We start from the raw sequence: 20,671 nt of genomic DNA, 5'->3' as shown, positions 1-20,671 counted from the left end.
TCTTGTTGGGGGGACGGGGACGTCTTCTTGGGAGGTGGTGGGGACGTCTTCTTTGGGGGCGACGGGGATGCCTTCTTCGGGGGGGGCGGGGACGCCTTCTTGGGCGGCGGCGGTGGGGACGCCTTCTTGGGTGGCGGTGGCGGCAACGCCTTCTTGGGCGGCGGCGGCTTCTTCTTGGACGGCGGCGGCGACGACTTCTTCTTGGGTGGCGGCGGCGGCTGTCTTAGTTCTTTCACTATGGACTTATGGAGCTCTTTCAGACTGCACATGTTGGGACCCTTCCGGGTTCCCACAGCGTTGTTGCAGCGTTGGTTGATGCCCTTGTTGTTATTACCCCAGTTGAGGTTTCCCTTGTTGGAGATCCCTGCTCAGTTGAAGGTTTGCCATGTTAAAATGAGGGGCACAGAGAGACAGGGGTATCATTCCGCTTCGTCCATCTCAGGCAGCATTTGAAACCCCAGTAACGCCCAGCTACTTCCCTCATCCCGCTCACCGATGTTGTTGTCGCCCACATTCTTGTTGCGAAAATTGTTCTTGCTCTTGTTCCCAGTTCAAATGTTGCCATCCTTGTCCGCGGTGCACGCCTTCTGTCCAGCCTTGAGGCACTTGACTGCAACCAGGATCCTGGTGGACCGGTTCTTGATGATCTCAAAGGGACTCAGCTTGATGGCGCTGACAGAAATACCGAGGTCGTTGAGAGTGGTTGTCTTAACAGAGCCTGCCTTGCTGTACCCCTGCGACCTGTGGTGGTTGAAAGGGGAAAGTCACAGTCAATAAACAGGGTGTGTCCTTGGTCTGGTCTCGCATACCAAAGCCGCGGCCAAGCTCGCCTCATAACGCACCTGCAGATGTTGTCTGCACTGCTCACGTCCAGCATATAGACGTGGGGCCCGAAATTAACAGAGGAGGTAGGAGTGTGTGGCGAGGGTGAATGTGCGAGTGCCCGGAAGCAGTATTTGTTGCCCGCTCCACGCGGTAAACCCAGCGCATCGTACATCTCCCGTTGCAGGGCTTGCGCAAGATACTGTAGAACCGAAAATACCGAATGCTCCTGATCCCTACCTCAGCAGCAGCGAGCCTGTCCCTGTTACACGCACAGGCAAAGGACATCACGGTGTAATGACCCCTCGGAGGCGTCTCCGACGGCTACTACTTTCTTACAGCTACGTCCAGGAAACTCAGCAATTGTGTACATATGCATTTATGTTGGTCGATAAACGGTACTTCAATATCATACATATAAGGTCTGGAAGGAGCCCAGCAACGCACTGTGCCTTTCTCCATTCCAGAGTCACCCGGCGCCTGCAATGGATCGGACGTTGGGTTCTTAGTAAATGTCCGGGCAAGCAGCGTGCATGAGCGTAAACTGTTCATGCCGTAGGACGTGAGAAGAAAATACACAAGTCACCATCGCGTGGCTTCAGCGATCTTGGTGGAATAGGTATCGTCATTGAGACACTCAAGAGTAGCAAATACAAGTAGATATAATCATCAGCCACGCGGGGGATTGGTGATATGCAAGGCAGCACAGGGATGGATGATGGGATTTCCAGGCAGGGCACTTGATATCTACCCATGCCCAAGGGACAAGGAACGGTGGGAGCCTCAGAGAGAAGATTAAACAATCAGATCATTGCTTGCAAACGTCGCCAGAACGGCGACACAAACTCATCTGACACGCATGAATGAGAATGAGTTCTCATCATCGGCAGCCCAGGGAGTGAAAAGGGTGATGCATGGCGGGTGTGTGCTCAGACATATGATCCAGCGTTATCGTATCACGGGATGTCAGTAGCAGAACTGGCATAACTGGAGTTTGGTCATCAGTGCACACTCTGAACAGCAAGACCGGAATCATGGCGTAGGGGCAAGGGCTGGGATTCCTAGCAAGGGCGATCGGCTGCCCAAGGTCATGCAACTACACGGCAGAATCGGGGGTGGGCATCTACCACATTCCCTGCCATCACGAGTTACCTGTCGCATCCATGGGATGACGTGGATGTGCAGCAGCAAGGAAAGCACGGACGCTTGCCAAAGCGAACCGGTGCAATCCCTACGGCACTGTGACCTTCACCGGACGTCAGGTTGGGTCACTGTCTTTGTATGTGTCATGCCGCAGCTCACATCCCCTCCTCATCCTCATCGGCATCGCTGAACCGGTTTGGGTCTCCTCCCAAAGCCTGCAAATACCAAAAGATGATGACTTTGCTGGGCACAGAGCTTCCACAGGCACACTGGGTGGGAGGGAGGTTGCCGCACCAGGCCACCTCCCAAAGCCCAGGCATGCCGACCCAGCATCACTCACCTCTTCGATCTCCAGGCGATGCAGTGCAGCATCCGTGCCCGCCAAGACCTCCTCCTCATCGAAGAAGATGCCGCCCTCCTCGTCCTCTCCCTCCTCGCCGTCGTCGGGGTTCCTCTCCGCGCCCTCGCTCAGGGCAGCAAACAAGGGCTCTACCAGGGCGGGATCGGAGGGGATGAGCCACACCTCCGAGGCACCCTCCCCTTCCTCCTCCGCCTCATCTTCGTAGTCGCTGTCGCCGCCAGCGAGCTGGAGGTACAGGCAGGCCGCCTGGTCCCCAGTGCCGCTCACCACCGCATGCATGGCAATTTCGGTGAAGGGCAGTGCGAGCGCGGGCGGGCCGCCCTCTTGAGGAAGCCACGACAAGGCACTGGGTGAAAGGAGGTGAGGGGGTGCCCTTCAATACCACAGGGCATGAACAGACGACGGAGTGCAAAGCGATCGCGGCGCCTTGCCAGCGCTCCCTCACCTCTTGGTGCACTGCAAGGATCCGGGCCATCCTGCGTCCGAGCTCGATCGCTTCAGTACGACGCCCGAGAAGGACTGCAAAACGGTGTCATCGTCCTGCGGGACCTCCTCGCCTCCAGCCTCCCGATGAGCGTGGCCGTTGCCACACTGGGCGGGCGTCATGATGGTGTGGGTCCCCAGGCGCCGCACCAAACCGCGCACAACTTCAGCGACAGTAAAAGCTCCTCACATCCTCTGCTTTTGCATTGCGGTGTTGCATTATCTGCAGAGACAAAGCCGCCTGTTTCTCGGGGCTGCAGACTTTGATCCCGCCACCATCGCCCCGTACCTCCAAGCGAGGGTACCGTTTCCAACCCGCGCGTCCTCCCTCCCTTACAACTCGGTGCCTGGACAAGTGAGATCCTCCCACCCTCGCCCCGACACACCCACCGACTTCCTCACTCGTTCCTTCCTTTTCGGTAAATACAGAAGTATTTTAGGGTCCGAGTAACCTGTGTGCTCCGTCTCCTCCCGCATTGTGGCACCAATAAACCCCGCGGACCTCCTCCTCGTGACGGGCCCAGCATGCAGCGTCTGCAGAGGTGCGCACGGTGATCCGTCTGAGTTTCATACTGCACACATTCATCTGCATCGCAAGCCAATCCCGCCCACCTGATTCGCACAGGGTTGCCGCACAAGCCTTGGCCCCGCTGGGGTCCCGGCTCCTGAGCACCGCCGAGGTGAGAGTGCGTGGCCGCGAGGGCCGCTCCCAGTGCCCTTCAGCCCAGGTGTCGCGCCCATCCCACCCCTTCACATCCCTGCTCCAACCCCGCAGACCCCCGCCGTGTTCGTGGACAAGACCACCCGGGTGATCGTACAGGGGTTCACCGGCAAGAACGGGACCTTCCACTCCCAGCAGGCCATCGACTACGGCACCAACATGGTCGGGGGTGTGACACCCAAGAAGGGCGGCACCACCCACCTGGGCCTCCCCGTGTTCGACACGGTGGCGGAGGCACGGGCGGCAACGGGGGCCACCGCCACTGCCATCTACGTCCCGCCCCCGTTTGCCGCCGCGGCCATCATGGAGGCGCTGGAGGCGGAGATCCCCCTCATCGTCTGCATCACGGAGGGCATCCCCCAGCACGACATGGTGCGCGTGAAGAAGGCACTGAGCCAGCAGAGCGCGTCGCGGCTCATTGGGCCCAACTGCCCCGGCATCATCAAGCCCGGGGAGTGCAAGATCGGCATCATGCCCGGCTACATCCACACCCCGGGTCGCGTCGGCGTCGTTTCCCGCTCCGGCACCCTCACCTACGAGGCCGTGTTCCAGACCACGCAGCAGGGCCTGGGCCAGAGCACGGTGGTGGGCATTGGCGGCGACCCCTTCAACGGCACCAACTTCGTGGACTGCCTGGAGCGGTTCGTGGCGGACCCGCAGACCGAGGGCATCATCATGATCGGCGAGATCGGGGGCACGGCCGAGGAGGAGGCCGCCGACTTCCTCCGCGCCTCCGGCACTGACAAGCCCGTGGTGAGCTTCATCGCGGGGCTGACCGCGCCGCCGGGGCGCAGGATGGGCCACGCGGGCGCCATCATCTCGGGCGGGAAGGGTACCGCCGGGGACAAGATTGCTGCGCTGGAGGCCGCGGGGGTCACCGTCAGCCAGTCCCCCGCCCAGATGGGCGTCGCCATGAAGAAGTTGTTTGAGGAGCGGGGACTGCTCTGAGAGGGGCGCCGGGGGCGTGCCACGCCCAACAGAATGAATGGAGGTGCCCCTGTCCCATGTCGCGCCTGGGTCTGTATCTTCAGCACTGTGCAAAGGGGGCGGGTAGCAAGGACGGTGTGCATATGTTTGGGGAGAGGGTGGGGGGGTGGTAGCTGAGGAGATGCAAGGGGTGATGCCATTGCGACTAACCCCAGGAGCAGACAGCGTTCATGTTGCAAGTATAGATAGGGAGAGAGCATGCCCCACTCGATGGACAAGTCGGGCGAAACATGCGCTCAGTGTGTGGAATGTCGCATTGGCGAGGAGTGCGTGAGGAAAGGAGGATTCATTGTTAGCTCTGCCATGAGGGGAGCCGAGCTCCGATCCCATGCACTGCCTTACCTTGATCCTGGATGCTCGAATGAAGAGGTAGATCATCGCATGCGATCGCAAAACATGAGAGCCTTGCTCGTCATCCTGCTGATGATCGGGAATGGCATGGCCTTTCCCAACGTCGCCATGACGGATGCTGCCGGAGGCCTCCCCTCACCGGTCGTCATCATACGGGCGCATGGAGACGCTTGGTGCTTACCGAGGTGCAGGCTTTTCATGCAAACATCCAACGGCTCGGCGTCGACATCGCGACTGCACCGCCTGAACACGGTCATGCTCGGGTCGGGTCGGCGGCAGGCGATCGGAGTTCCCGGCATCGAGTGCCAGGACGCTGAATGCGCAGCCACCCTCGAGACCATGATGGACGAGGGACATGGAGAATCAAGTCAAGAAAGGTATCCTGGAGCGCACCTGGAGGTCCTGACCTTCAACCTTACACGCAGCACGGCCCCAGCTGTCATGCCCACGATGTTGGAGCTCGAAACCGCTGGGCCTCCTGGTGATGCTCTCGACTCCGACGACAAGCCTGTGGACGCCCTTGATCCATGCTTGCGTGATTCAAGGCTAGCACCTGCACTGCTCATGTGCTTGACACTTGCGTGTTCCACCGCTGCTGCGTATACATGGCTGGTGCTCTCAAGTGTGGAGTAAGTCCATTGCGAGTGAAATTTGGGTCACAAGATGTTACAGATGATGAAAGCACATGCAGAACATTACTCCAAGCGATAAGCTGGAGCAATTGCCAATAGTTTTAAGCGTGTCACCTGCATTGATTCAGTTCAAAGGGTTCAGGACGTGAAGCGCTGCTAAGCTTGCTGCTCCCTCAGCCACTGTGTCAACTCAGCCACACCGCGCAGAGTTCTTGGATGCGACGCATCACCAAACACAGAGGCCTCCGGTCTGTAACGCTTTAATGCATGCTGCTCCTCCCGGGTCAAGATCCCATACACTTGATCTGCAGCGCCTGTGGCGACCAGAGTTGAGAGTCGCTGAAAAACAGGCGCTTGGGGTCGCTGCCATACCCTGGTGAGTCGCGGCGGTGCCTTTGAGCAATGTAGAAACTCAATCGATGCACAAGATCATAGTTCAGCTCACCTGTCGCAGCACTTGGGTCCCCCTGCACATGATCGCAGATTTGGCGCAGCAGCAGGTCTGTGTCTTGAGTGGCATCCAGCCAGCGGAATTCCGGCCGGTTTCGGAACCAGGTCATCTGGCGGTGGCACAGCTTGCGAGTGGCAGACTGGATGTCGACCACCAGACTCAACTAAGTAGAGATGGGGGGGACGGTCGGTGAGGGGATGGAGCTGGGCAAAGGGTGAGCAGGCATTCAAAGTTGCTCTCGAGTATTCCTCAAGCCTGAGCATGGGATCTCACGGGGGGCCTGCGGAAGTCATGGTGGCGACTCCAGCAAAATTCCCACGTGCAGCTCCTGCCTCACACCCGTTCAACCCACGCCCACGCACCAGAATACCAGGCAGCTCAGCATCTTTTATTTCCTCCTTTCTCAGGCGTTCTAGTGCCAGGAGGGCCTGACGGTACCCGATGGCCCGCGTGGCACAGGTTGTGTTTGGCGCAGCACCGCAGGCGAGGAGGTGGGCCGCCTCCTGTGTGCGCCGAGGGGGGGTACGCGTCGCCTCGATCCAGACACAGGCTGGAGCTCGGGTGGCATGGTGGGCCCGAGGGCTGTGGCAGGAGCTCCACAGGCACACGAGCCGCATCGACGTTTTTTTACCGTGCAGCACCACCCTGCCAAGGTCCTTTCTAACCCCCTCACCCACAATGAGACACCCTCACCCCGATGAGCCCGCTGCTGACCATGTGGTCCACCCTGGAGTCGATCCTGCGGTACAGATCCAGCCTCGGCCGGACCAGGAAAAAGGGGTGGAACGCGAAGGCCCTGCGCCGCTCCTGGCCCGCCTGCGCAAAGTCCGACAGGCGAGCCCCCGGCGCTGACAGCAGGACCTCCACCACCCTCGCCAGGCGATAGGTGTTGTTGGGCTCCTCTGCCAGCCTGGGCGTGCGGTGAGGGGTGTGTGGTGCGGTTGGAAGCATCCTCATGCTGCAGCCAAGGAGCTGCAGACCTCAGCTGGGAAGGAGCAATGACAGTCCCCACCATTCCCCTTGCCTCCCCCCGGAAATCTCCCAGCTCCCTGATACCTGAAGGCACTTCAAACCCCTCTTGGATGCCTCTCCCTCACTCCTCCTCGGTACCTTTCTGCGGCTTGGGCGTCCCCCAGGTCCCGCACCAGCCGGCACCCGAGGACCCAGGCCTGCTCCTGGGAGAGGGTCTGGCCCTGCTCGGCTGCCTCCTCCCAAGCCTGGGCCAGCCTCGCTTGGGCAGCGGCTGCGGTTTCGGGGGTGGACACCGGCGTCCCTGGCTTGCCATGCATGAACCATTGGAGGTACAGGCCTGTCCCGCCGACGACAATGGGAACTTTGCTCCTCTTAAACATGCGCAATGGGAGGGGAGCTGGAGTGGAAGGAATGGGATTGAAACGCTGGTGAGGCCCACGAGGCATCCCTCTTCCCAGGGCACACATACGATCCACAGCCCCACCTGCACGATGTCATCCACTGCAGCCCAGGCCAGGTCATGGAAGATGCCTGCCGAGAAGTCTTGCTGGGGGTCCAGGATGTCGATGAGGTGGTGGGGCACGCCCTGCCTTGCTTCCACAGGAATCTGATTGTGTGGTGAGAGGATGAGCCAGCCACAACAAGGGTGTTTGTTGAGCGGTGTTGCGGAACATGGGTTGCAGGGTGGACAACCCACCAGGTGTCCATGTCCTGTTGGTCCTCACCTTGTCGGAGCCCACGTCCAGCTGCCGATAGACCTGGACCGAGTCCGCGCTGATGATCTCTCCGTCCAAAGCCTTGGCCAGCCGGATCGACAGGTCCGTCTTTCCCACCGCAGTTGGGCCGGTAATGATCACGACGGCAGGGCGAGGCCTGGCCTGGTCCGATGTCATGCGCGCCAAGCCTCGAGCTGCAAGCGCAGCGTATCCAGCACGTGATGCGATGCGCGAAGGACCGGCTATCATGGGGTTCCGATGGGGGCGCGCACTACGAGCCCCGCAGGGGCAGACAGGGCAGTCGGTCTCATGGCAACACGGCCATGTATGGCAACTGGACACGCCATGCTCCCGCTTCTCCGGAAACACTTCCGTGACATGGCCCAATGTGGACGATAAAGCCGTATCTAGCCGTGACATTCGATGCACCTCCATCCGGACGGGTACTAAATTTTCCGCGCGCCGAGTTGCGAGCTGCCGTGGATCGAGCGCGGGAATCGTCGACCTGTAGGCAGGCCTCCCTACCCGGCATGCAATTCTTCTCGGACGAGTCACAGGGCACCTCGCCAGCATGGCACCATCAAGCAATACATTTGTCAATTTCGTCAGTCGTTCCGGAGCCTGATACCAGTCGGCGCTCAATCGCAGGCCGTGCTGACGGAAGCTGCTCCGAGCCGCTACCCGGCAACTAACGAGAACGAGTTTTGGGCAGTGGACGTGCCAGGCGGAGCAGTCAGCCATACTTGGCATTCATCTGTCCTAAATCGGCTCAAGCTCAGCTCGATCAAGTCCCATCCTAGTCAACTGCACGCGGACGCGCACAGATCTGTTGCTGGCCCACCAGTATGGAGGCCTTTTACGTCTACCTTTTCATGGTCGGTGCAGTGGCAGCGGCCGTATTCGAGTATGGAAATCGGCTGGTGAAGGTGACGGCTGCTCCCGATCTGGCCTTCAGGGGGTTCAAGACCAATTACCTCGTGGTGTACTCCTTCATGATGGGTACGAGGGGCCGGGGCGAGGGGCATTCGGTGGCCTCTGCCGGGCCAGTTGATCACAGTCTGATGCAGACTACCTCGCTCTCATACCTCATGCCGTGTGCCATGCGCAGCTGGGGACTGGCTGCAGGGGCCGTACGTGTACGCCCTGTATGAGCACTATGGCTTCACCCGGGGCGAGATCGGGCGCCTCTTCATCGCCGGCTTTGGCTCCTCCATGATCTTCGGCACCGTGATGGGGTCCCTGGCCGATAAGTAGTGAGTGGCCTGCCAGGGCAGAGCGCCTGGGGTGGGGATCCTGGGAAGTGCATGGCAGGGTCTCCGCCGTGGCTGAAACCCAGCGACACTGGATGCGCATAGGCTCGTGCCAAGCACTCCTGTACCTATTTGCCACCCGTGGCATGCCATTCGCTCCGCTCTTACACCCCGCCAACTCCTCCCCTGCCAGTGGAAGGAAGCGCGCCGCGCTCCTCTACGTCGTCTGCTACACGCTGGGCTGCTTCACGAAGCACGCGCCCAACTTCTGGGTGCTCTTCTTCGGCCGCATCCTGTGTGGCATCGCCACCTCCCTCCTCTACTCCGCCTTTGAGAGCTGGGTCGTGGGCGAGCACAACAAGGTGTGGTCCTGGGTGGCTCCAGGGTGGGGAGTTCTTGAGGCCTGGGTGGCCCCCATCTGCTCACTTGCTCTGGGAGCTCTACAGCCATCAGCGTGCATCCCGACACACTCACCAGTACACCCTCTCACATCACCTATACCTTGGCAGAGGGGCTACAACCCCGAGTGGCTGGGCGGCATCTTCTCCCAGGCCGTCTTCCTGGGCAATGGCCTGGTTGCCATCCTGGCAGGGCTCTTCTCCCACTCCCTGGTGGACACCTTCCGCCTGGGTCCGGTGTCGCCCTTTGACGCTGCAGCCATAGGTGCGTGGAATGGTGGTCGATGTGCATTGTCGGGGCCGGGCTGATTGCTGTGGTGGAGGGCAGGGGGCTGCTGGTGGTGTGGGAGCTTCCACATGAGAGTGCCGGAGTCCTGGCCTCTGGTAGGCAGCCTTAGGTTTGGGGTCAGCACCCTTTGTGAAGCTAGAGGCAGAGAGGGTTCCGCACTGAGTACTTCCACCATGGTCCATAGCATGGGGAGAGGAATGATGTTGGAGCCTTGGCCACTGGAGATGGGAACACATTGCTTGCACCCTGAGGCTGCAAGGGTCTCACATGCACACCGACTCTCGGCCCCTCTGCAGTCCTGGTCATCGGGGGTGTGATCATCGCGCTGACCTGGACAGAAAACTACGGCGATTCCTCCGAGTCGGCCAGTCTGGCTGAGTCCTTTGGCAAGGCCTACACCCTCATCATGAGCGGTGCGTGGGGAGAATTTTCAGGGAGCGAAGGGGACGAAGGCATTGGATTGGCTCCGGTGATGTATGTATCACCAAGGTTGGCCCTTGTTTCGTGCCTCTGGGTTCCCTCCTCTCATCCTCCGGCGCCCTGTTCACTGTCCCCACCCCATGCCCTCCATCACCCACCCGCAGACCCCAAGTTCGCGCTGCTGGGAGCGATGCAGTCCCTCTTTGAGGGGTCCATGTACACCTTTGTTTTCCTCTGGACTCCAGCCCTCAGGTAAGGCCCTTGATTGGGCAGCAGGAGGGTGGACCGAGGCACTCCCCGCCGTCGCGTGTCTTGCTGTGCCAGGTACTCTTGTGTACTCGGCCTTGACGCCCCATTCTACAGCACTCCTCCACTTCCTCCATCCCAGCCCCAACGGCGAGCACCTGCCGCATGGCATGATCTTCGCCTGTTTCATGGTGTCCTCCATGGTCGGCTCTGCCCTGGCCGGCAAGCTCATGTCGCTGACCACGTGAGGCCGGGAGGAAGGGCGAGGGAGCTGGTGGATCGCGGTGCAGGCTTGCGCATTGGACAGTCACCCTTTGTGTTTGACAGGGCAATTGGAGCGGTCAAGATGCCACTCGGGATCGCTCCGCATTGCTTCCCTCTCACCCTGCTAACCCTCAAATCCACATTCTCCACCTTTGCAGGATCAAGGTGGAGCGCTACATGCAGGTCGTGTTCGCTTTTGCTGCCCTTTGCCTCACCATCCCTGTCGTCGTCCCGCCTGCCAAGGCCAGCAACAGGTTGGACGAGGGGAGGGAGGGAGGATGTGCAGGGGGTGGCTGGCTCGAGAGGAAACATGCCGTGGCATGGTTCCTGCCCTCGAGACATGAGCTCGTACAATGTTTTCCGGCGCAGCATGTCTGGTCACACATGCCCTACCCCCACCGTCCTCCACGCTCTGCAGCGATAGCCTGTCGCTGGCTGGCAAGCTCCACCTCCTGGCCTTCTGCGGCTTCGAGGTCTGCGTGGGCATCTTCTGGCCCTCCATGATGACCATGCGCAGGTGGGAGCGGGGGTGATCACGCCGGGGAACGATGAATCAGTGGGGGGCTGGCAGCACCCCCCCCTTTCGGGGCATGGCTCGTGGTGGGGTGTGATGCAGCTGCATCAGGGCATCATCAAGAAGATGGACTTCCTGATGCCGCGAGCAGATCATTGTGCCGGTGCCCCCAGCTCGGCAACATCTGCATTTTCATGTACAAGTCTGTCCCCAACCCCAATCATGCAGCGCCCACATCCCGGAGGAGATTCGATCGACGGTGATCAACTGCTTCCGCATCCCCCTCAACTTCTTCGTTTGCGTGATCCTGTACAATGTGAGCTTGCAGCAGCAGCCGGTGCAGACTTTGATGCTTCAGGGCAGGTGGTCCAGGCCTTTTGCATCACAGCCACAGCACCAGCTCCGCGCGTGTCAAACTGCACCCCCCTTCAGCACCTCCAACCATCCAGCATGCACTCGACGATGCGCAGGTGGGGAGCTACTCCTTGTCCACCATGTTTGGGATGTGCGCCTCCTTCCTGGGCATCTGCTTCGCCTGCCAGCGCCAGTTTGCCGTTCTCATCCACCAGGAACAGGTGAATGGCTTCTTGGGAACGAGACCAGAAAGTGTTTTCCATTTTGGAGGGGTACCTTAGTGGCCATGCATGGGGGCTGGCCGGCCTGTGACAAGGTCTGCCCACATCATGGTTTCCCCGCACCCACGCCTCCCTTGCCTCCCCCCGCAGGCCGGCTCCCACTTTGATGAGGACCAGCGTCTGGTGGCCGCCGCCAAGCTGGAGAAAGGGTCCCTGGCCGCTGAGGCGGAGGCCGACGCGGTGTGAGCGGGCAGGGCCCGGAGGGCTCGATTCTTCCCACCATCCCCCCTGTTCCCCTTCCAAACCCGTCACCCCATGGTGACATGGCCGGCCCCCAATGCCTCCCGCCTCACCCCCCCGGGGGGGATTGGGACCTTGGCTGCCCCCCTCGCTGCCTTGACTTTCAGGAGCTTGTATCATTCTTCCCCTCATCCCTCTTGTCGAGTGGGGACCTGGTGACGGCCGCGCGGGGGGGTGCTGCCCTGCGTGCCACAGTATGTGCAGGCAGACCTTCCCCAGGCACCGGCACGCCACCGCCCCCTCACGGCCTGTGGTCCCCTGCTGTGCGCCTCCCTGTCTCCCCGCCCCACCCACCCGCCGTGGCAGTACAGCTTGTCTCCATAACATTCACATTCCTTCATGCCCTGAAGGCCTTGTAAGCAGACTGGGTGACGGCACCCGAGGATGTGGAGGGTCGGGGTTGGAGCGAGGCACACCTTGCGGCGGATGTGGGGACCTCGCCGTCCACCATGCGTGCACGTCACCGCCGTCGGGACGAAGCCTGCGTGGGGCGCCGTGGCGCCGGCCCCGCCCCCGCGCGCGAGGCTCGGCGCGTGCTGTACCCATGCGCGGGCGAGGGCGAAGGACCCCGCCCTGTCCCGTCCTCCCCGCTCGACGCGTCGTCGTCGTCGCTTGAGCCGTCGTCGTCGCTTGAGCCGTCGTCGTAGCGCGGCCGGCGCGTCGCCGCCCGCAGCGAGACCCTCCGCCCGGGGGCGGCGGCTCGCGCCCCGCCGCCCGCCCTGCGCGGCGCCGGCGCCTCCTCCGCCATGCGCGCCGGCGGCTGCACAGCCCTTCCGGAGCGCGTGGTCCCGGCGGCACGCGCCGAGGCGCCGCGCAGGTTCAGGCGCACGACCTGGCTGGCTCCTGCCGCGCCTCGCCGGGGCCAGGAGACCCCGGCGGCCCCGGCGCGGCCGCTGAGTCGCCCGCGGCCGCCGTCGGAGTCCGTCTCCCACCCGCCGCTGCCGCTGCTGCTGCTGTCGTGGGAGCCAGAGCGGCTCCGTTTCCGCCGCGCCCCGCCGCTCCGCAATGGGGGCGACCCCGCGCGAGGCTGTCGGCGTGGTCGCAGGCCCTGCCTCTGCGGCCCGGGCTGGTGACGGGGGCCGTGGGACGGGCCCGCCGCGTCGGAGTCCCCACCACCCTCCCAAATCCTCCCCTCCGTTTCGCTCAGCCATGGCCAAGGGTCTATGGGGCCCCTGTCGGGGGCGGCCCTAAACACGATATCGTCTTCGGTCACCCTCGCCTGTGCAGGGGCGAGGTCGTCGGTTTGAGCAGCGGTAGCCTGATGCGAGACGGGGCAGTGCATCCGCGATCTGCCCCAGACAGACCTCTGAGCAGGGCCATGAGGGTGATGCCTGCGGATGTTCAGAATTCTTTCCACTCCCTTCACCCCTCTCCATCCCAACAACACGCAGGTGCCGCTCACCGTGTCTCTGAGGACAGCAATGCAATCCCGGATCTCATCGACAATCGGGCTGTCGGCACCGTTGAAGAGTTCAGCGTTGCTCAGAATCGTCTGGGGGTGGGCGGAAGGGCTCGCGGACAGCGTCGGCGGGCGTGCTAGAGGTTCAGCCAAGCCCTCAACTGCCCCACCAACCTCAGCGACGGTCCCTGCATGACCCGGCGCATACCCAGCAGCCCTGAGCATATTCCCTTCCAATCACTCCTCGTCCGCCGGCTCACCTCGAGGTCATGGTGAAAGGCTTCGCAGGTCCTGTAGTACCCATTGCACAGCCTCCTGATCACGTCTGCCGGGCACAGCGGCAGTGGCACCTGCAGGGGATGATGGGTCCGCAACGCTATGGTGGAATGTTGGCTCAGGTGCCAAACCTTGCCAAACCTGCTCTCATCCGAGCTGAGCACCCCGTCAATTCCGTAACTTGGTCAAGGTGCTTTGACTACCAGAGCCTGCCAGCCTGGGAGCGAGGTTGGATGCACCCGGATCCCAGGAAACCAGCTCGGTGCACCCACCCAGGCGCACCACTCGATTGTAAAACTCTGCCGTCCCCCGGACCGACACGAACTGCACGTCCTGGCCCGGCAGCTCCATCAGCTCGTCGCTGGCGGCTCTGCTGCCTCGAGACCCGGGAAGGAGGTCCTTGAGTGCCCTGTGCCTCTCCGCATCCACCTGTTGAGCGGGCGAGAGCGTGTTGGTGTGGGGAGGGTAGAAGGGCGGAGACAGCACGTACGTGCCACAGCGCTGGCAAAGCGCCCAAGGCCCTGGCCCTGCCCGCTAGGGAAGGCTGGGTTGCTGGCGAAGGGGCCCTGCCTGAAATTCCAGGCCGTCCCCTGGCACGCCTGGGCAGGGTGCCGGCACAGGCACGCTCACCACCAGGGCTTGCCGGTCACGCAGCCGCCTCTCCCCGACAAAGTCCTCCCAGGTGTCCAGCTCCCAGAAGCAGGAGCGTGTGGTGTTGGCTTCCCCCTCCTCCAGCCCCGTGTCTTCGAGATTCACGCCCGAACCGCCTTGGCCATCTGTGAGAATGCCTGCCACAGGGGACGCACCACGGTGTCCAGCAGGTGGCAGCGGTGAGGGTGGACTGCCCGCCCCCAGCGGCTTTAGATGAGAGGCAAGCACGCGGCAGCGTCCCCGCCGCCATGCACCCCCACCCCCACCCCACCCCCCACCCCTTCCTCGGCATTTGGTTCCAGCGTCCCCGGACGCTCACCTTCCCACGTCACGCGGACGGAGTTGTAGAGGAGGGTGTCGCGGAGGTGGAAGGGCTCCAAGGGAGAGGGATGGTTGTGCATGTATGGTCTATGATCATCAAAATCCACCACTATTCCTTTCCAGTACTGGCCCCTCGGCTCGGTGTGGTCCCGGCTGGGGGTCCTGGCACCGGCCAGGGCCCCCTGGGCATCCTCCTCCTCCTCCACGGCCTCCCTCCAGAACCCCTGGGCAGCAGTGAGGCGCGATGGCGGTGGTGAGGCTGGGCCTGGCGCGGCCAGGGCATCTGGCTGTCGCCGGACGGGCCGGCAACCTGGACAGGGGCGGAGCGACCCCGCCCCATGCTTCAGCACCTGCAGCCACAGGTGCTGGCTGGGACTGCCGGGCCTCACCCGCCCACACGACCCCATGTCTCCACGCACCACGACGGTGTCCCCGATGGCCAGGTGTTGGCTCAGGCTCCGTCCAAAGTCACGTGCCAAAATCACAAACTCCTCCATATCCCGGTCCGGGTGAGGAAGGCGCACCGTCATCTCCTCGCCCTGGGGCGAGGGGCGGGGGGGAGGGGGGGGCTCCCTGGATCAAGAAACCACGGTCCATGGTGCCCTGAGGGTCGGCAGCGGCAGCCTCGTGTGCACCTGGCTGCGCTCCCCAACCCCACCCCCTCCCACCAGGCGACTTCACCCTTCGCGCGCCCCACCTCGTATGGGGGTGGCTGGTGGGGCTGGCTGGGGTCTTCAGTGTCGGATCGGTAGGGGCTGGCGTCCAATCTCAATCGCACGTCGCAGGCGGTGTAGCCGAGGTCTTCATCGATAACGTAGCTGATGCCGACCACCCTGTGCACAATTATATTCTCCCGGGGGTTAGAGGGTGAAGGGGGGGGGGGACGGTTGAGATCCCGCACTCAGCGTGCCACTGCCATCCCACTGGTACGCACTGCGAGCGCAGCAGTACACTTGCACGCGCCTTGCGTGGCCAGGCCACCCTCCCCACCTGCAAGGCTCGCTATCGTTCATGGGAAGCCCACCGGTCACGACATGCCACGGCGCCCAGTCACGCTCTTCATCAAAGTCCATTGGGTGATACTTCCACCAGCACGTCGCGTGTTGCGAGCGGAAGTACACCACACGATCACCCATCTACCAAGGGGGCCAAGCGGTTTGGGGCCGAGATTGGGGCAGTGAGTGGGGGTGGGGCAAGAGCCGTGGATCAGCGGGGCATGGTTCAGAGGGCGACAGCCTGAGCGGTCCCCGCCCCCTTGTTGACCAACTGGTATTACTCATGGCTGGCGGACCCTGAACGGCAAACACGTCCCCCGGGGGGGGGCGGCGGCGTGCATGGAGGCACGCCACGGGGAACAGGCCACCGCGGCTAAGGAAAGGGGGGCGCACCCCACGGCCCTGCCATCCAGAGGCTGGAGCTGGTGCATGCACATGCCCTCCCCTGCATCATGCTCCCTCAACTCTGTGGCTCGGACCCCTCCGCCATCCCACCCACCCACCGACCTGCGGGCAGTAGAAGGGCATGCCGGGCCTGAGGACCCTGAGCCAGTCATAGGCGAGTGACGGGCGCGGACCCCCTTGCGGGGGAGCGCGTCGCCTGCGAGACGAGCGCGAGGCAGCCTGGGCAGGAGGCCCTGCCCCCGCATCACCCCAGGACTCCAACTGGGGGGAGGGGGGGGGGGGGGGATGGTGGCACGATGCCCAGACACGTGCGGCGGGAAACGTCGCTGGGGCTGGGTGCTCGGCATCTGCTTCTCAGACCCCGCCGCGCCAGCAGCATCGACCCAACCTGGCCCACCTCATCATCATCATCATCAACGTCAAAATTCCGGTGTGTGGGCGCATCACGCACGCGCCCGGCCCCCCTCCTCGGCCGGGGGGGCTGCGGGGGACCCGCGCCCGCCGCCAGCGCCTCCTGCCGCCGCGCCGCCCGTGCCGCCTACGGGAGAGGGGGCGGTGGTGCTCACTCAGCCACCGCGCCAGCCCACGCCCACATGGGTGCGGGGCGTCGACCAGTGCTGTGCAGTGTCCGTGGGCGCACGACCCATCCTCATGCTCGAGCCTCTCCAGCCAGGGCTCTCCAGCTCCAACCCAGCCACCCAGACCAAGGAACCCACACCTCCGCCTCCCGAGAAACCGAGTCCCCTCCGCTCACCCTGTCCGCGCGCTGTTGCTCCCGGGTCTGCGGGGCGGGGCCCGGCCCCGGCGTGCCCGGCCTCTCCGCTCCCTGCGTGGCCTGGCGGGCGGCGAGCCGTGCGCTGTGCCTGAGGACGTGCCGCCGCCGCTGATTGGCATGAGCGTCGCGGGAGGCATCCGAGGGTGACTCCGAGTTGCTGAAGTAATGGTATTGAACCGGCCTCGCCTCTGCATGCGCGTGAAGAGGGGGGAAACACGCGCCTGATGGTACGGGGTGTAGGTGGGCAGGGATGCACAGGGAGTTGCTGCTGGCAGGCAGCCAGCCCCACTGGCCATCAAGGGATCCAGACGGCATGCCAGGCGGAAGGATGCCGGCGCGTCCAGGAGCACTCTCGAAGCTGCATGCCCGGTGTCGCCATTCAAGCCCAGCGCATTGCATGGTCAAGGGAGGGGCGCGCGGGGTCGGCGCAACCCCCTTTGACCGCCAGTCTTGGTAGCGCCCGGGCCCTGCCCTTGTGCTCCTCACGTCGCCTTCGCTTCCCACCATCACTGCAAGCTGGCAGGGTCCATTCCCTCTGCCCCGCCCTTCCCAGCCCCTCCTGTTTCGCACCTCCTCCACTGCTCGTCGCCCCGTCGCCCAGTTCTTCATCGCTACCCTCCCACCGCCACGCTTCAGTCCCCACTCCATCTGCGGCCACCCTCTGCCGTGCATCCTCCTCGCCACGCAGTCGCTCCTCGTCCTCGCTGGGCGGGTCAACATCCCATAGGTCCAGGTGGTACTTGGGCCTCACCATCTCCCGCAGAAGATCTGGGCAACTGACGTAATACGCCTCCAGGCTGGCGCCCACCCGTGCCATGGCATCCGCCGTCTCGGTCTCTTGCCCACCCCGCTGCTGAACCTGGGACAGACATTTGGGGGATGGGGACCATGCGGGTCTTTGTGGAGGAGACGGGTCAGCTGCAGGGGTGTGTCTCCTCAGGGGCATGATGGGAATGGACAGGCAGAGCCCTGATACTCCTCGTCTTGCGAGGAGCACATTTGTTGTCCTCAGCACAGCGCCCGATGCCAATTCTGTGCCAGCGCCCACTTACCAGCCACCCGGCGGCCAGGGTTGGCGGCGCCACATAGGCGTAGGAGGCAGACTGCGAGTGGCTCAGCTTCTGCCACTGGGCCTCCGGCATGGCTGACAGCCGACCCTCGCGGAATGCGTCCTGAATACGCTCGTCATAGTTCACATTGCTGGCGTCGCAGAGCACCCGCTCCAGCGCCAGCTCTGCATGTGTGGCGCACGTTGGGGTCGATGAGCAAGGGGCTGGAGTATCTGGGAGACAGGTCACCGCCGGGAAGCTGCTGCTGAGGTCCCTCACTGGCTGAGCGACCTGCGGACCAAGCCTCCATCTGCTGCTGCTCCATGCGCACACAGGCATCCTGTCTGCGGCTGAAACTCCATTCAGCAGATCCCTCGGGCAACCTCAGCCACTCTTTCCCGCATATCATGCCGTCCACTGCAGCCGCCCACCGTGGAAAGGGCGGTTGAGGGCGGCGTCCACGACCTGCCGGTCCTCAGTCAGCGCCAGCTGCCTGTAGTCTGTGGTGAAGAACTGGTCCTCGGGTACGCGTGGCAGGATGCCCTGGTCCAGTCGCCGGTATGTCCTGTGTCGTGCGGGGCGGTACAGGAGAGCCTGGGCCGGGCGGCGGCGACTGGAGCAGCCGGGCACCGGCACAGCGCTTGCTTGAGGTGCCTTGGGAATGGGAAGGGGAGGCCCCAGTGGGACACCCACATTTATTTGCTGCTGATGCCCCAATGCATGTCCCAAGGGCTGACACCCAGCCACTGCAGCCAACACTGCTCCCGGAGGCTCACGAGAAGAGGTGCACTTGGCCGCAGGCGTCCGCCAGGCAGAAGCTCTCCCCATCCGGCGCAAACCGGCCCTCAATGTAGGGCAGCGCAGCCTCCCACTGCAGGGCTCCAGGTCTCGACATTAGACTACGACAGGGGGAGGGAGGGAGATGTGATGGTTTGCGTGCCCCCTGACTCCGGCAAGCTTGCGGGCTCAAACACGCGCCGGGGGCAAAAACCCTCGAGTGTAACACCCCGCGCCTTCCACGTCGCAGTCCAGTGCCGCCCGCCAGACCGCAGGCCCTATTCTCCCAGCGGCAGCAATGGTTGCCCAGGGTGCGGCGCGCTACGCCAGATGAATCCTCTCCCCCCCCCCGCACCTGGAGAAGCACAGGAACGGTGTGCCGCCCCCGTCCAGACGCCACAGCATGGCATCCCCGCCATAGCAGGCGGAGAGGAAGATGGAGGGTTCACTGGGATGGGCTTCCAGCACATGGATCGCCCCCGAATGGCTGGGGACGTCCTCGCCGGCCTTAGGTTGCAGGGGAGGGAAGTGGCGAAAGTGGGGGGTGTTGCCCCGGCTGCCAATGCTGTGAGCCGACACGATGCGGCGGGAGGAGGCCGCCAGCAGCCTGCAAAGACGGTGGTGGGTGTAAAAGGACGGCCATGTTGCCTGCACCTGACACGGCGACCCCTGTCTCCTCGCAGGCATGACCCTCGTCTGGTGCACACCAGCGGGGACAGCCACTGCAGCATATATGCCTCACCAGGTGTCGTCCGAGTTCCATGCAAACTGGTTGACGGCAAGGCCTGGCAGGCCCCGCCGCTCGTCCTGGCGACTCTGCTCCTCCGTGCATGGCAGCGAAATCTGATGCTCCCGCGTCCATTCGCCGTTCCGCACCTTCCTCGACCGCCTGTCATTGACACGCCACACCTTTGCACGGTTGTGGGCAGGGGGCCGCTTCAGGAGGGCGAAGCAGTGGCTGGACTGCTCGCACCTGCGGCGCTCGCTGGAAGCACGCAGGACACCAGGCCTGCGCCGCGCCCCCCAGCTCCCCCGGCCCACGAACCTCGACGTGGCCAGCCTTGGTGCCGATGGCGATGCGGTCGCCGCGATGCGAGAACGCGATTAGATGTACGGCGCCGCGCTGCACCTCCACCGTGTCAGAGGGGTGGAAGGACGGCGGCAGCGCCTCGCACGTCTCAGGCTCCCCCGCCTCCACATGCGGCGCCTGGCTCCAGCAAGACGCAGTGCAGTCCTGGCTTCCGATGAAGAGGCGGTGCCCGCAGGGGCTGAAGGCAGCGGTCAGCACGGCATGGTCGGGGTAGTCCTGTGAGCATGCATGCGGTGGGAGGAGGGAGAGTGGGAAGGGGCGGCTGAGAGGGAGGGTGCCGGGGCAAGGATGCGGAGGGCTGAGGGGAACACTACTGGCGATAAAGCCCGGCATCTGCCACGCTCTACCGCGCTCAGGCAAGACAGCGAGTTGCAGATGCGGGGTTCCCAGCCCAGGCAGCGACAGGAGGTCCCGCCGGCAACGCTGTGAGGAGGCTGACATAAGAAATCTGCCCACCCCACCGACCCCAATACCACCCCGCTGCCCACCAACCGACATTGTTATCGGCGCGAGCCGTTGAGGGCATGAGCTGGACCACCTCCGGCGGTGAGGCCTCGCCGTCCGAGCCACTCAGCCACTCGTCATTCCGGGCCGGACTGGGTGCCCCGCTGTCATTCCCACTGCCGCTTGCATCTGATCCCGGACTCCGGCCGTGCGGCCCGGCGCGGCCCCCGCCACGGCCCCGGGCTACCGCGGGTACCCGTGGCGTGGCGACGCCCCCTCCGTCCCCGCCCGCCTGCGCCTGGGCGCGCAGCGGGTACCGACCCGTCCCCGCCGCAGCGGGCCGCCGCTGTGCGTCCCCACGGGTCCTGGCCGCCCCTGCTTGGGCCGTCGCGGCCGCTGCAGCGGCTGCGGCTTCCTCGGCCGCCGCCCGCGCGGCCTCTCGCCGCGCCATCACCGACGCCAGGCGGGCGCTGCGTACCTGGGGCGCCTCGGGCGCCTGCAAAGGGCGCTCGCGTGGGTCGACGACCTGGAGGCAGACCGCGCCGGAGCTGCCCAGGATCTGCCACAGGCGGCAGGTGCCATCGAAGGAGGCCG

General features: G+C 63.7%; 6 protein-coding genes across 6 annotated transcripts in view; 2 read left to right on the top strand and 4 right to left on the bottom strand.

Moving 5' to 3' along the window:
- Window positions 1-551: 551 nt before the first annotated feature.
- On the bottom strand, window positions 552-743 carry F751_2537 (hypothetical protein; the record flags this gene model as incomplete). The annotated part of the gene is made up of 1 exon (XM_011400289.1): window positions 552-743. A coding segment is annotated over one exon (192 nt), but the record flags the coding sequence as incomplete, so codon positions are not given.
- Window positions 744-2,120: 1,377 nt separating this feature from the next.
- Window positions 2,121-2,932, bottom strand: F751_2536 (hypothetical protein; the record flags this gene model as incomplete). The annotated part of the gene is made up of 3 exons (XM_011400288.1): window positions 2,121-2,180; window positions 2,306-2,672; window positions 2,772-2,932. 3 exons carry the CDS (start codon window positions 2,930-2,932, stop codon window positions 2,121-2,123), a joined length of 588 nt encoding a protein of 195 aa, XP_011398590.1.
- A 402-nt stretch (window positions 2,933-3,334) lies between these two features.
- On the top strand, window positions 3,335-4,478 carry F751_2535 (Succinyl-CoA ligase [ADP-forming] subunit alpha-1, mitochondrial; the record flags this gene model as incomplete). The annotated part of the gene is made up of 3 exons (XM_011400287.1): window positions 3,335-3,351; window positions 3,435-3,489; window positions 3,585-4,478. The coding sequence occupies 3 exons, from the start codon at window positions 3,335-3,337 to the stop codon at window positions 4,476-4,478; spliced, it is 966 nt and encodes a 321-aa protein (XP_011398589.1).
- Window positions 4,479-5,784: 1,306 nt separating this feature from the next.
- F751_2534 (tRNA dimethylallyltransferase) lies at window positions 5,785-7,888 on the bottom strand (the record flags this gene model as incomplete). The annotated part of the gene is made up of 7 exons (XM_011400286.1): window positions 5,785-5,873; window positions 5,946-6,114; window positions 6,314-6,454; window positions 6,645-6,861; window positions 7,062-7,168; window positions 7,408-7,530; window positions 7,649-7,888. The coding sequence occupies 7 exons, from the start codon at window positions 7,886-7,888 to the stop codon at window positions 5,785-5,787; spliced, it is 1,086 nt and encodes a 361-aa protein (XP_011398588.1).
- A 596-nt stretch (window positions 7,889-8,484) lies between these two features.
- On the top strand, window positions 8,485-11,841 carry F751_2533 (Major facilitator superfamily domain-containing protein 5; the record flags this gene model as incomplete). Its single annotated transcript, XM_011400285.1, has 12 exons — window positions 8,485-8,638; window positions 8,748-8,892; window positions 9,083-9,251; window positions 9,399-9,552; window positions 9,873-9,989; window positions 10,161-10,248; window positions 10,385-10,486; window positions 10,665-10,760; window positions 10,925-11,023; window positions 11,249-11,336; window positions 11,491-11,595; window positions 11,746-11,841. The coding sequence occupies 12 exons, from the start codon at window positions 8,485-8,487 to the stop codon at window positions 11,839-11,841; spliced, it is 1,413 nt and encodes a 470-aa protein (XP_011398587.1).
- Window positions 11,842-13,738: 1,897 nt separating this feature from the next.
- F751_2532 (Bromodomain and WD repeat-containing protein 3) overlaps window positions 13,739-20,671 on the bottom strand; it is a gene marked incomplete at both ends in the record, with an annotated part of 9,298 nt that continues 2,365 nt past the window's right edge. Inside the window, 12 exons of the mRNA XM_011400284.1 lie at window positions 13,739-13,999; window positions 14,201-14,346; window positions 14,541-14,766; window positions 14,932-15,081; window positions 15,240-15,392; window positions 17,361-17,576; window positions 17,770-17,951; window positions 18,198-18,331; window positions 18,543-18,665; window positions 18,899-19,150; window positions 19,286-19,452; window positions 19,589-19,849. Coding sequence (XP_011398586.1) covers window positions 13,739-13,999; window positions 14,201-14,346; window positions 14,541-14,766; window positions 14,932-15,081; window positions 15,240-15,392; window positions 17,361-17,576; window positions 17,770-17,951; window positions 18,198-18,331; window positions 18,543-18,665; window positions 18,899-19,150; window positions 19,286-19,452; window positions 19,589-19,849 — 2,271 coding nt within the window. The remainder of the gene's footprint in view (window positions 14,000-14,200; window positions 14,347-14,540; window positions 14,767-14,931; window positions 15,082-15,239; window positions 15,393-17,360; window positions 17,577-17,769; window positions 17,952-18,197; window positions 18,332-18,542; window positions 18,666-18,898; window positions 19,151-19,285; window positions 19,453-19,588; window positions 19,850-20,671) is intronic.

This window comes from Auxenochlorella protothecoides (genome assembly GCF_000733215.1).
Source record: "Auxenochlorella protothecoides strain 0710 unplaced genomic scaffold scaffold24, whole genome shotgun sequence".
NCBI lineage: Eukaryota > Viridiplantae > Chlorophyta > Trebouxiophyceae > Chlorellales > Chlorellaceae > Auxenochlorella > Auxenochlorella protothecoides.
This window is presented reverse-complemented; position numbering and strand designations above follow the sequence as displayed.